Source organism: Herpailurus yagouaroundi, unplaced genomic scaffold (assembly GCF_014898765.1).
Source record: "Herpailurus yagouaroundi ecotype Mexico unplaced genomic scaffold, PumYag 141, whole genome shotgun sequence".
In the NCBI taxonomy this organism is placed as follows: domain Eukaryota; kingdom Metazoa; phylum Chordata; class Mammalia; order Carnivora; family Felidae; genus Herpailurus; species Herpailurus yagouaroundi.
The window spans coordinates 8,506,376-8,521,176 of NW_024412396.1; the positions used below are offsets into that span (position 1 = coordinate 8,506,376).

At 35.5% G+C, this 14,801-nt stretch overlaps 1 protein-coding gene across 3 annotated transcripts in view; it reads right to left on the bottom strand.

Moving 5' to 3' along the window:
• PRKD1 (protein kinase D1) overlaps window positions 1-14,801 on the bottom strand; it is a 339,240-nt gene that overhangs the window by 42,883 nt on the left and 281,556 nt on the right. For all 3 annotated transcript variants that reach the window (XM_040476845.1, XM_040476846.1, XM_040476844.1), the window contains 8 exons: window positions 13,164-13,374; window positions 12,907-12,984; window positions 10,575-10,779; window positions 8,992-9,115; window positions 7,258-7,335; window positions 5,266-5,545; window positions 4,166-4,218; window positions 1,847-1,919 (listed from right to left, as the gene is read on the bottom strand). In XM_040476845.1, coding sequence (XP_040332779.1) covers window positions 1,847-1,919; window positions 4,166-4,218; window positions 5,266-5,545; window positions 7,258-7,335; window positions 8,992-9,115; window positions 10,575-10,779; window positions 12,907-12,984; window positions 13,164-13,374 — 1,102 coding nt within the window. The remainder of the gene's footprint in view (window positions 1-1,846; window positions 1,920-4,165; window positions 4,219-5,265; window positions 5,546-7,257; window positions 7,336-8,991; window positions 9,116-10,574; window positions 10,780-12,906; window positions 12,985-13,163; window positions 13,375-14,801) is intronic.

Sequence of the window (14,801 nt, forward strand, 5' to 3'; positions counted from 1 at the left end):
CAATGGTAGAGCTGTTGTGAGCATTAGATGAAATAAGATATGTAAGGTACACACAGTACCCAGGTAATTGTACACACTCACCTTCACCATCACCATCATCATCACCATCATCACATGACAGGCCTTTTCCACACATTACATCCCATTTAATTCTCACAACAAACCTTATAGGGAATCTATAGGGCACCCTCAAGCTCTTCACTTCTATACTACTATAGTGTAGTAGATACAGAATACAGTAGTAGTAAATAAATATGAACATGAAAACAGGAAGTCGACCTAATTACTCAAGTTTTTTCACATACAAACTAAACTGAGATTCAATTGTTCCAACATTTGTTGTAAATCTGGTGTTCCTCCCCGCTCTACCCCACTCTCTTCCCGTTGACTCCTTTCAGACTGCTTCCCTCCACTACCAGATTCTCTTGTTTTCACATTCTCTGCTTCCCTAACACCACTTATTCTTTGACGCACTGTGATCTCTACTCCAACTCAGCCATTTTACTTTCTACAATCTTCAAGGTCAGAGCCTTTTTTGTCTCTACTCCTCTGCTGCTATAGTACTTGACCTTTCTTCTGATAGCTGTTCTCATCTGCTTCATCCCCTGTGCGTCTAGGCTTAACTTTTCAGTTTCTTTGTGGAGGCCTCTTCCTGGGCCTGCTCTTTTAGTGTTGGTTATTATAAATTATCTGGTCTCCCTAACTTCATTTCTTACCCCTACACTATGTGCAGTTGTGCATATTTATTATGCTCTACTCGCAAGACTTTTTCTTTTTTGTAAGCAATTATTACAATGTAGAGCAATACTCTGTGTAGTACTGTTACACTGTTGTGCAGCAACAAAAAGCACAATGGCTGCTGACTTATGGTAGGTTTTCCATTAAAAAAATCATTTGAGCATTTTTTAAGAATCAAAATCACTTTTTTTCGTTTCTTTTCTTTCTTTCTTTTTTTAAGTAAACTGCATGTCCAACGTGGGGCTCAAACTCATGACCACAAGATCAAGAGTCACATGCTCTATGCCCTGAGCCAGCCAAGCACCTCTAAAATTACTTTTTAGAACAGAATATAACTTAATCAGTTTTTAACTGAAAAAGCATAATATTATACTACCATAAATAATATTGAGTGAGACACTGTGATAATTTCAGAGCACTCCCACCTCACAAAAAAGATGATTTTTTAACTGATTATATTCAGGACAGGAAGTTATGATGGCATTTTATAGGGCTGGTAAAACATTAATGTTAAATGTTTCTTAAAGCCTTGAAGAATATAACTGAACTGGCTAGAATCTAGAACAGCATAGGTTAAAGTAATAAATTCACCAAATAGCTTGACAATAAGAAAAAGGTAAAAATATAGTCTTTCATTTCAAAAATGTTAAAAATGATAACCTTAATGAATACGTACATTGTCAAGAATATTAGAATTAAAAAATTATTTTATCTAGTTACACGAATGGATTTCTGTAGAGTTCTCATCTAATATGTTAAAAGGAAATACTAAATAGTAATTAGTTTATAAACTATAACTTCCATGATTCTCAATATTTTGTCTAAATAAACCAACATCTAACCAGTATTATAGACAGAGTTTGTCAATATGTAAGCAAAAGAAGTGTTTTAGGAGTAGAAAAATTTCTCTTAGAAGACAAAAATACCCATTTTTCCCAATAGTGACTATCTTGAGAAATTTTGAAAAAGGTAAAACACAGAGATAGATATACACACAAACATATATATACACACAGTGTTGTCTGTTATGTTTTTATTGGAGATACTGTTATTCTACATAAAGTAGCTAAAACTCCAAGTTAATAAAAATACTAGTGAACTAACCTACCTCCGTAAACAATTCCAAATTGCCCAGAACCCAGTACTTCATCAGGAAAAATTTGATATACTGTGCTGATGTCCTATAGGCACAAGCCCAATGAAAAACAAACATGAAGCAGTACAAAGCATTAGTCCTGATAAGTTATATAAGTCTATCATATATATCACGAATACTATTAAATATTTTAACATAAACAATGAGATTGTAGGTGCTAGATGAACTCTACAGTATCACTGAGTATTCAAAGCACACTCTACAATTAACTGAATTGTAATGTTTTTTGAAAACTGTTTGGCTCTTTAATTCCTTAAATTCTTCCTCGTATAACTTAACATGTACTTAACAGATCCAGACAAACATATAAGTACAGACATACCAATAATTCAGTTTCCTCAACAAAGCGTTTAATTAAATTTCTATCAAATATATAAAATAAAATTTTCATATGTATAGACATGTTAAAAAAAAGAAAACTATTCGGCTCTTAAGCAGCATATGTTTTTCTCATGTTCAGTCAAATATGTTTTTACAGAGAAATAAGACTTAAAACTATACTATGCTACTTATTGTAAGTATTCAAAAAGGGATTTGCTTGTTGGGATGGTTATTTAGAAATTTCAGGTTAAATAATCATGGGTCCAAATCACATATCTATGCCAGTCCTGATTCCAATCACCCTACTCTCTATGGTTAGGATGGTGAGGATGCCTTTATGGATCATCCACACCCAGATGAATCTAAACTGAAAGGGCTGAATCACCATGGATTGGAGATAGCACAGAAGGATGACAATCCATTGTGGAATTCTCATCTGTGAGGTAACTAAACTCTTCCATTTTTATAAACCACTTCTGGAGATCACATGATCCAAATGTCTAGTCTTTTCAAAAAAATTGCTAAATAGAGCACTGTGTTTTAATCTAGGTCTTACAGTCTCCAATTTGATGACCACACTCATGAAAACACAAACAGTACTTTTCACTTAATGTATTCCTATTCCTATTCTATCATTCTGAATTTTCTGCATATCCTCCACTCTTGTACTCTTTGTCTTTTTAGAGAAAGAGCCCTTTCACATCACCTCATATTCTATCCACTCTTATCTTTTCCTTTGTGCTCTTCCCTAGAAAACAATCATGCATTGTCTCTATCCTGTTATCCCTTCAGAGTATCCATGGGTGGGTTCAAGGCTGTCTGGAGATAAAACAAATTAATACTACTCCAGTATTTCAAGTCCAAGCCACTCTATCTTCTTCACATAGCTCAATGGCCCACCCCAAATTTTCAGGGGACAACAGTGGCTGAACAAAGTGGAATCACTAGACAGGTATCTAGAATTTTCCAAGAGGTTTATAGATTAACCTTTATTTCCCCAAATATTCTCTGGCTGAGCAAGAACAACAGGAACCTGCAAGTGTCTAGAAGTGTACTTCAAGACTGACAGCATAAGAATACTATGAAGTTTTCCTAATTCTCTTTAATTCAACTTTGATTTCCAGTTTACTTCATGCCACCGGAACAAAGTTTGCAAAGCTATAACTAGTGATGAATAGAGTTTCACAGAGTTTATTCTTTAAAACCTAAACTCACATCCATGTAAGTTAGGCTGTAAACATCATGCTTTTGGCCATAAGTATAACAGGCAAAATATAGCAAAAGGTCTTGAGTCATAGGACAGGGTGGGAAAGGCTTGATTACATTTTGGCTGCCTGACATGACATGTATAAATGACAAAGCATAATAATGAAGCATAATAAATTATCTCATAATATGTCTATAATTTTCAAAAACTGAGTTGAAAGGATGGAGTTATGTGGAGCAGCTGATGAGGGTGTTAGAATATGGACTATACGTTCTGAATTATGGAGTTTTCTGAGGTCTCCTTGCTACATACAAGTGACTCTAAAAGCATTTCCAATGCCTCGTCCTATGACAGCGCTCCTAGGTGGCAATCAAGGAATGAGAATAAGGGCATATTTAAGCTACTCATGCAACTCAAAGAATTTATTTTGTTTGGTATTGTGTTATATCAACCATTAAAATTCTAATACCAAGAAGGGCAAATGTGGGAAAAATCAGTCACTACATTAGAATTATTCATCTGAGATGAATAATAGGTATTTAGGAAGAAGATCACTTAAAAAATCCACATAATGCAATGTTTCTAAAATCTTATGGAAGAAAAATATCCAAATAGACCCAATTTTATTTTCTAGAAAATACTGTAAAATTAAAATGTTAGATAAATAAAAATGCATTTTAAGATCCTTATTTTCCAATAAAGAATCACATTACCAAGCTTTATATTAGTAGGTATATACTCACCACATTTTCTTGAATCTGGCAATTTGATACTGAAATACTCACAGAAATCTCTCCTGGAAATACATGTTAAAAAATACACAAAGGAAGTAAGTGAAGTGATAGCAAAACAGGTAGATACATGTTTACTAATCAAGCTGAAGGGTTGTTTTTAAATCACAGCAATTAAATGTTTCTAGGAAAAGTTCATTACAATATTTCTTTCCTTTACAATTACATATTTACTCTGTACTTGGTTTTGAAAAAAAAGAACATTTTGTCAGTTTAGAGTCTGGAGTCATGAAGCCTTGGGTTAAATGCTGGCTGCCTCTTCACAGCTCTGGTAAAGCTGAGACAACTTAATCTCTCTAGGGCCTGACTGCCTCACCTTGTAAAACAGGCAAATCATTAACGTCCACCTGTTCGGGTTGTTTTAGGGATCATAATAGAGACCTCCTGTAAAATCCTTAGCCATAAAATAAACATATATAATCTATTTCTATGTACACTGGGTTAGACATCAATTGAAAAGCTGTGAAAGATCAGAAGATAACATACTGTGATATGAAAAACAGGTTTTTTTTTCCCCATAGGATTTGCTATTAATAGCCATTATAAAATTTAAAATTACATATTTTTACATAGATATTCCTCTAAAATATCTTTTTAACATTCATCCTCAACCCTTGATCATGATTGCATTTTGGTAAAATCTGTCTCATTCTACTAATGAACAGGGATTTCTTCCTGGGATACAATTTTCTAGAGCTTCCAAGTACTCTGAACACCCAGTATCCTACACAGAGTAGGACAGTTTTGAGGAAACATGTTAACTCAGATATGCAAATAGCAAGACTGGGATTCCAGATCAAACTCAAGCTGACTAGATTACTCCTTCTTTTATGACCAACAGCTCTAGGTTTCTGCTATTGCCTAATAAATATACAGGGTTAAACGTGAATTTGTTCAAATTTTCATATAAAATTAAAAAAATAAAATAGGATCATTTAATGAAGTATCTTAGCAGCTTCCATATAGAGACCCTATGTTCACCAATAAACTAAGTCATCCCCAAAGAGGCTCTCTTTATCTGTTCTACAGACACAAAACTAGAGCAGACTCACTGTGCGAGTTGGTTCCTGAACCTACAGTCGAGCCCTTGGGTATGACAGGCATGAGAGCATGCTGGATGGCCATCTCCCACATCCTGGCCACATCGACGCCAACGCCACTGGTGAGGACACTGCTATTTGGTGGTGGGCTGGAAGGATTGACCACATTTTCTCCCACGTAATACACTACATTTGCTGTAGTGATCTCAAAGCAATGAGGATTGGCCCCATTAGGAATTAAAGCTGAAGGTTTTGCTGGTTCCAGAGATAAAATTTCTGATAAGGGGATTTCCTGTGGAAGAAAGAGTGTAGTAACTGCAGTTTATCAAAAGTATGTAAACTTTCAAATAAAATTCATGCTAGGCACATGTGACAAACACAGAATACTAGTAAGCAAAATTCAAAAATACCTGTACTAGGGGAAAGTTTATCATCTCCTCTCACCAGAAAAATTCAAGTGACCTTTCTACTGTGTTCATGTGGCAAGAAAATGTATGAATACAAATAATGGTTTTGAACCTGCATCAAGATCTAAGAATATAAAAGATTGACTTTTATACCTATGAGGTAGAATCACAACACTTTTGAAATGCATTTGGATATGTGTGGCTGTTTTTAAGCTTTGACTATCCTTTAAGGCACTAAAATGAATCATATAATTTAATTCAATAGATGTTAATATCATAATATTGCCAAATGAACAGTTTTAGTGAGGAAGGCCTCAGAGATTGATTTTAAAAGTAGTTGCTTGGGGCACCTGGGTGGCTTGGTCAGTTAAGCGTCCGACTTCGGCTCAGGTCATGATCTCACAGTCCGTGGGTTCGAGCCCCGCGTCGGGCTCTGTGCTGACAGCTCAGAGCCTGGAGCCTGTTTCAGATTCTGTGTCTCTCTCTCTCTCTCTGCCCCTCCCCTGTTCATGCTCTGTCTCTCTCTGTCTCAAAAATCAATAAATGTTAAAAAAAAAATTAACAAAAACAAAGTAGTTGCTTTTAGGGGCGCCTGGGTGGCCTCAGTCAGTTGAGCGTCTGACTTCAGCTCAGGTCATGATCTCGCGGTTCGTGAGTTCGAGCCCTGCGTCGGGCTCTGTGCTGACAGCTCAGAGCCTGAAGCCTGCTTCAGATTCTGTGTCTCCATCTCTCTCTGCCCCTCCCCTGCTCATATTCTGTCTCTCTCTCAAAAATAAATAAACATTAAAAAAAATTTTTTTAAGTAGTTGCTTTTCAAACAATTTTGACATTAAAAAATTAATCACCACACTGTCTTCCCAGAGGTATGGAATGACTAAGGAATAATGACTTTTAAAATAAATTTTTAATTTAAAATGTAATGAGGTTTCCTTTTTGTGTGAGAGCTGTAGACAGTGGACACAGAGAGGCCCATCAACTATGGCTGAGTCCGCATTAAGTTTGAAGGAGCAAGTATATGCTGTTTTCACTATGAACTTCTTTCAGAGGCACCTTCTACTGGGTGATACATGTGTGACATCTGTATTATTTCATGTGGGGAGACAAAATGAAAACTGCTGCCAAATGTTTCTCTAGAGGAAAGTGCTCTTTATGAATATCAGCAAAGCATGAAGACATCACATGATGTTTCTTAACCCTCCTGGCAATGTGCTGTGAGGCTATTTATGAAAAAAAAAAAAAAGCCAAAAATTCTGGATAGAATGGATTTCAAGAATTTTCTTGTCACTTTTCTGCCAGGCCTTGAATTTTCTAGTTAAAATATACATATCTAACATATTCAGTTAAGATTCCTTTTCCCCACCACCATCCAATAGGGCCAGAAGCACTCCACAGGGAAATTTGAAACTCACAGATGACTAACTTGGGGTCACAATCTGATTCTCCCCAAATCTGCAAATGTCAGAAAAAAAAATTTCTGTTGGAGCAAGCACAAAATAGTCATGTCTGCTAGATGTATTTTGTATTCCTTATCCCTAACATTCTCATGAGAAGACAAGAGTGGGCAGAAGACTCCAATCAGGGAAAGAGCCACCCTTACCTTATAGTACCTGCTTCCTGTGTCATTTTGAAAGAGGGTAATACATTTGCTATCCAGTCTCCAATAGTGTCGTTTCCGCTGAAACAGAGGTAAGATTCAGGATCGTTAAAAAAATTTTAAAATACTTACAGATTAAAAAATAATACCCAAGATTGATAAAAACATAAACATTTTCCCAATGGGGAGATAAGATCTGGTGGTGGAAAATTCATGGGCTATGGACCAGGAAGATTCACACTTAATATTAGATTATAGAAGATGACTATTCAGCAAATGTGTGATACATTTCTGCATCTACATCAGAAGGTTAGGAATAATAAAGGAGGTAATATATTAGCACCCAGTGCAGTGTCTGACACTTAGTACATGCATAGTAAATAATTCTATTTTAAAATTTATTTGACTACTTACAGAGCTAGAGGTGGATTTGTAGTTTGTAATGAAATTAAAAGGGTTAAATATAAGAGCTATAATAAGAGATAATGAGATGTAATATTTATGTATACTCATTATTTCAGAACATAAGGAATGCCAAGCTGATCCAGTCAAATATTTTGGCTTCCATTAGAAATGGAAGAGTTCTGAATATTACAGAATAACTAAAGAATATTTTGGAGGATGTCAAGTCTGATTCCATGATATCAATTTAACTAAATCAGGGAAATGCATCAAACTCTACCTTGTCTAAACATCACAACAGATCTAAACTTCTATGATTTGGTGATTAGGTTCTTGTTGAGTCTAGGTATATGTTCTACGATTTTAGGGTATGTATGTGTGTGCATGTGTATCTGTGTATTCATCTTTTTAGACCAAAAAGCCCTAGCAGTGTTCTTGGTCTCATCCACAACTAACCTTAGACCAGTCAAATATACTAGATGTATTTTAAATACTGTATGCCATGTCTAGGAAGAACTAAAAGATGATATTCAGTTGGATCCCACAATAAGTCATGTAAATCTCTCTCCAGAAGAAAATACTGATATTACAGATAGTGTACTTAGGTTATGGTTGTCTATTTGTTAAAAGAAATAATGGAGATCCTATAGATAGGAGGTGAGGAATAACCACCTATCTCACTACCAGTAAGTGAAAAAGACGCTTATCACCAAATGTCACTTAGTTCAACAAAAACGAAGATCAATTTTTTTCTCTCTTACACACATGCACAATCTCATTTGCCACCTACTAGAAGAATCTGGAGTAGTGAACACCTCAGACTACATTTAAAAAAATTAAAATATGTTGTCCTTTATCTAATACAGTATAGGATCACTGTATTCCTGAATAGGTTAGTTGTTAAGTGAACACTTAACTAAGGATTTGAAAAGTATATGAATTATCATAGTTTTTTTCTCTCCCTAAAATGCAGTGTTTTTTTTTTTTTTTTCAAATTCTGAATCCCAGAGGAGCATTGAGAAAGCACATATTGTCGTTTTCATTACTGCTATAAAATGACAGGTATTCATTCAAGTAGTTTGGAGACCATCTCAAGTAATAGAGGTCAATGATTTTGTTTCCCTGAGACTGCTGCCTACATTTTTTTCTAGCTCAGTTGCTTGCTCAACTATATCTGACACCTAGAGAATGTTAATGTGTTCTATCTGATCCTATGCCATGTCTGAGCAGAGGTTTGTTCCTGGTAACTCCCATCCCATAGTCTCCACAAGGCATTAGCAATTCTTCAAATCGAAGCTAGCAAGTAGAGAGTGCATTGTTGGCTGTGGATCTTACCAGTGTGTCTTTGCTGGTATAGTGGACCATCCAGCCTTCTTTCATCACTGTGCTGCTTTTCCTCTTTGTGTGTTTGACAGACTGCACGACTCTCATGAGCGGGATATTGTTGCTTGTTGATGGACTTGAAAAGTCAAAATATTTTGGGAGAGAAATGCTTTTAGATACAGATCTTTTCCTGCATAAAACCTTATTTCAGCTATTGCAGAATGAAAGTCAAAAAACATTCATATCGCATTTTTGGTGAAATGTACTGTCAGAATATCATGGTTCAGAATCTGGATTACTCTGAGTGATAGGCACTTTACATGTATACTTTAAAAATTCTGAGGCAGGATAATAATCACCCTAGTCTTTAGGTTGAACTGCATGGTGTTAAGTTTTCGGGTAAACATTAGATTACTGTCTTACTGTACTGAGGCCACCGTATTCAGAACCACACATAAAAGTTTATTTGCTTACTTATTACATATTACAGTCAAAATATTAATTGTGCATAATATCATTTAACATGAATTTGAGTCTGGATAATCTCATAAAAAGTAGAATCTGCTCTTTAAACTCTCTTTCAAATATTTATCATTCATGGAATTATGCTGATCCTTCATCACTTTCTTTGCCTGTCTGGTCTGTCTCTTCCTGTCTTCTTCTCTACCCCTATGCATAAATGCAAGCACCTTTCCGAATATTCTTCCCATTTTGATACTACAGAAATAAATGTACACCTTCAAAGACAGTTGGGTCATAAGGCTGACATTTTCCAGTAGTTAAAAAATATTTCTTATGCCATTCTTGAAAAAATATAATTATTTTATTGCTCTACTCCCATGAGCAATTCCAGATTGTCAATAAATATGGCATTTGTAAAATGGACACAAAATTCTGAATACATTTTATAATATAAATCAGAGGCTGAGAAACTTTTTCTGTGAATGACCAGGTATAAACATTTTTAAGTTCTGCAGAATACTTAACTCTGCCATTGTAATACAAAAACTGCCATCGACAATATGAATGGTCATGCCTATGTTCCAATAAAACTTCATTTCAAAATAGGCAGCAGCCTGATTGGCCACAGTGTGCTGATCCCTGATATCAAAAATGGGGATTATCTAATAATCAAGAAGCATATAGATTATTAAATCCAAAATATAAAATGTTACATACTTCTGATGTAAGACAGTAACACAGTAAGATGTAGACATATGTGATATTTGTATTAGGGGTCAGCTTTAAGACAGATGGTGTCTGTTGAGGTTGGCCCCCGATTTTTGCAGGCCCACACAATGAGCGCTGAATAAACAGTAATTTAGTAGTAAACCTGTGGACGGCAAACATGAGTACCTCTCACATGCAAAAGGAAAGGGATCATAGAAAGAAGCAATGCTAGGAAGACGATGCAAACTACACTGCTCCAAGGCAATCTGACCTCCTCACTCCACCAGCTCTCCTCTACAGTTCAGAGAGCATTCATAAGCAAATCAAGCAAACACTTGAAATTTCTTTTTCGATAGATTAAAATATCAAAGGGTCCTAAAAAGTAAATCCCCCTATTGGACTGAAACTGGGAGTACAGCCCTTACCTGATAGTTCTGTTGGACTCCTCTGGGTCTGGGTCTGGGTCCTGCATTTCCCCGCTGTCATTCTGACACTCTGCCATCACCACCTCGGTGTCTTGAACCATTGCTTCTTCCATGTCATCCATGAGCCCACTGTTCCTTTCACTGTCATTGTCATCACTCCCTTCTTCCATGACCACATCAGACTCTGCCCCAGGGCTAAGCAAATCTGAAAAATTGTTTTGCACCCATGGTGATAAACCTGAAATCCTACAGTCGGGGTTACGGGAGTTAGGCAATCCTACAACATATCAATTGGAAGCCCTAAAAAATACTTACTTCAAGAATTTATCTTCTCTTTCCCTTTCCTTTTTTTATTTCACAAGTATCTGAACTTATCAGAGGATGAATATATAATTTTACATGCAGATGTTTCTTTTTCATGCCCCTAAGCCTAAAAAGATGAAAAGTTATGGAGAGCCTTGGCAGGAAGCCAAGGGTGGGATAGAAGCAAACTTCTAGGAAGCAAAGTGATACCAGGAACAAGGGAAGAGGAAACTGATCTATTTCAGTAGCACAGCCCTTGTGGGAAAAAGAGATATATGCAAAGATGAGGGAAACTTTCACATCCAAGACTGGGGGTCATTGATTCTTGCTATTCTAGTAACTTGAAGTCATGGATTCCAATACATTAAATTGGCCATATAAGCAGCAGCTTTTAAATACTTAAGATATTTGATATTTGAAGTAATAATGAATCATGTAATTACACATTTGATGGTAATGCAACAAATTATAATGACAGCTGACCCTTGAACAACATGGATTTGAACTGTGCGGGTCTACTTATACACAGATTTTTTTCATCAATATAGTACTATAAATGTATTTTTCTTCCTTATGATTTTCTTAATAACATATTTTTCTCTTGCTTACTTTATTGTAAGAATATAGTATATAATACATATAAATACAAAATATGTGTTAATCAACTATGCTATCATTAATGGGCTTCCGGTCAACAATAGGTTATTAGTTAAGTTTTTGGGGAGTCAAAAGTTATAGTCACGTTTTTGACTGCATGCAGGGGGTCAGTTCAAGGGTCAACTGTACTTACTAATGCAGAGTACTTATTTTAAAATTGGAAAATAGACTGATCAGGGACCTTTCTTAGCCTGCCAAGCTCGAAAAATTCACATTTTACTAGATTTTTCTGACTGTATGGGAAAATGCAATTTCAAAGTAATCCACAGTATCAAAAACTGCACTGTTTCCCCTTAGTTCCAGTTATCAAGCACATACTGACATTTCCTGGGCCTGAACAAAGTGAATTCTACATGCCACAGAAAGTAGGAAGATTGCCAAGCTTTCCATTTTGGCAGCTAATTCATAAATCTCCAAGGCAGAAACTAGCATAGGAATGCTTTCGAGAGACTTCCCCTCTTCTTCTTCTAGATATATATTTCTTCTAGAGAAGAAAATTCTGGAGCAAATATAACCATTTATTCTTCAGAGTTTTATCAACAAAAATGCTCAATTGTTTCTCTGGTCTTCTGTCACCATTTTTTCCCCAAAGGAATCATAAAACTGATACTAGACTGAAGGTATAAAGCAGTCCACTATCTACAGAAAAAGTTATCCTGGGGTACTAAGTCAAATATTTGCTAAGGCTGCATTAGAAAGACTACCTGGGGAGAAAATGTAAGCTGTTCCTTTAGGATATGGTATTTTTCTTAAGGTGTCCTTCAAAGTTAATTTATGCCATTAGGATTTCCCCAATAGTCCCAACTATTAAACACAATATATATTTTCAATTAGCTGAATTAAAGTTCTCTGTATTGTTATTAAAGATTCAAGTTTACAAGAACACACATAATGGAATTAACTGAGTGGAGGAAGGGATGATTATTTCCTGATGGTCAGTCTCTGATTCTTCCCTCCCTTGACAGACAGGGAAGAAAAATTAATCTCCATCTCAATGCTTGGAATTAAAAGGACAGAGAAAAAGAGACTGAGAGCTATAACTTGCAGGCATTCCAACATTTTCCACATTTTTGAACAAACTAGGACAAGAGTATTAAAAAGAGAGCTGAGAAAGAAACTGTAGACATCCAAGTTTTCAGTACTAGCTGTGCACTGCATAAAAATCAAGCAAAGCTCTTTGGTTTTTGTTTTCTTTTTTATCAAAACTCAATAATGAGTGCTTTTCTACAGTAAAACAGAACAACCTGAGCCCATAATTTACTTTCGGCTGGGTCACAAGTATCTGAACAGAAAAAAGAAGAAATACAGCTAAGTCATCACAGACACACTCCTGAACAGGAAAGAAGCACAGCGTGACTGATCTTTTACCTACCTCCATTAATGGTCACTTCGCCGAGGCAGTTGTTTGGTACTTTGGATGCACAACGTTTGTGACAGTTGAATCTGCAGTCTGATCATAAAGATTTTAAAAGAAAACAAAAACATAGAATTGATAAAAAAGAAAAGTTGTAAAAAGCAAAAACAAAACAAAACAAACAAAAAAAACCCAGTGCCTTCAAATGGCTGGGGATTAATTTCCGGATCAAAGTTTGGCTGGTGACAAATATTTGGTGGCAAGATCATCCTTACCTTTGCATTGCAGGCCCTGCCTAAAAAGCCCCTTGAGAAGCTTCTTGCAGTACTGGCACACCGTGGGCCTGGTGTAGGAGTGGATGACGAATGTGTGTGGCACTTTCACTTTAGACATCAAAATCTTGTCGAGCTGAATTGGTCGTCCAATATATGACTGAGAATTTGACCTCTTTTCTCGACCAATAAATGACTCTGATGGTGACTTTTGCTACATGTTTGAAATACAATAAAGGATAATAATATGTAAGAGATGACTTGATATAAACACACACACACACACACACACACACACACACACACACACACATATTTTTTTTTAAGTAGGTTTCAAGCCCGGTACACAGTCCAACATGGAGCCCAATACAGGGCTCAAACTCAAAACCCTGAGATCAAGACCTGAGCTCAGACAAGAGTCAGACACTTAACCAACTGAGCCACCTAGGCACCCCTAAAAGTATATATGTTTTAAATTGCATTTTGCCTTACTATTTAGCAGTTTGATCCATAGGGAAATGAGAGTAATAAATTAAAACTGTGTTTCTGTTATTTAATGTAATTTATACCTCCTTTATTTCTCTCATTTGATCTACCTTATTTTTAAAAGTCTAAAAATAAGAGAACTAGAGATCAGAATATTTGAACCTGATTTGTAGGAGTTTGAAAATATTTTTGGCTTTAAAAAAGTAATGTAATTAGTTGTAATACAGAAGTATAAGATTGAAAGCAAATAAAAAATTGTTTTTAACCCCACTACACATGTTATTTGATGGACATTTTCTAAAGTATTACATGCCATGGTTTAAAAAAGGCAAGCAGTTCAGCAAGGTAGAAGATAACAAGTAAATCCCATCTGTCTGCCCTACATAGTACATCACCTGAAAAGTGGTTACAGTTCCTTTGGGTTCCTCAAAGAAAAAATAAATATGGCTTTATGTTATTCCTCAACAATATAAAAGTGAAGTGTTAAAATTATGCTATCATTTTTACAACTGGAAAACAAATAAACTAGTGGACTATATAAGCCACACAAATATGGGTGTTTCTTTATAAGGATATCTCTGTGCACTCTTGTCTCCATTTTAAAATTATTTAATTAGCCCAGTACATAGATTTTTTTCAATTAAATGAATTAAAATTAACTGTGTCTTCTGTTTTTGGACAATTTCATATAGCTCTTGATATCATGGAAATGTACTTGGGAATCATCAGAATAAATGTACTTTGAAATCATCAGAATAAAGGAGGAAATGAATTACTTTTTAATAGTTTTATTATAATTATACATATCATTTATTAAGCTCCTACCTTTAGTAATCATTGTGTGAGGAACCTTACAAGATAGGGTTTATTATCAAAAGTTCAGCCATCTAAGCTCATAAAGTTGAAGTATATCCTCTTGAGTCAAAGGCTAGTGAAAGTCAAAACATGAACCTATATTTGTTTGCCTCCAGAGCCCTTATATTATCACCTTACTCAGTCAGTGCCAGGTTTGGAATGATTACTGACAAGATGAGAAAGAAATCTTATTTACATACACTTTCTAACCATTTCAATGACTATTGGCACCAAAAGGTAACACCATTTATTACCAAATGGAGAAATTTTGATTTGCCAGTTCACTAGCTATAATCAAAA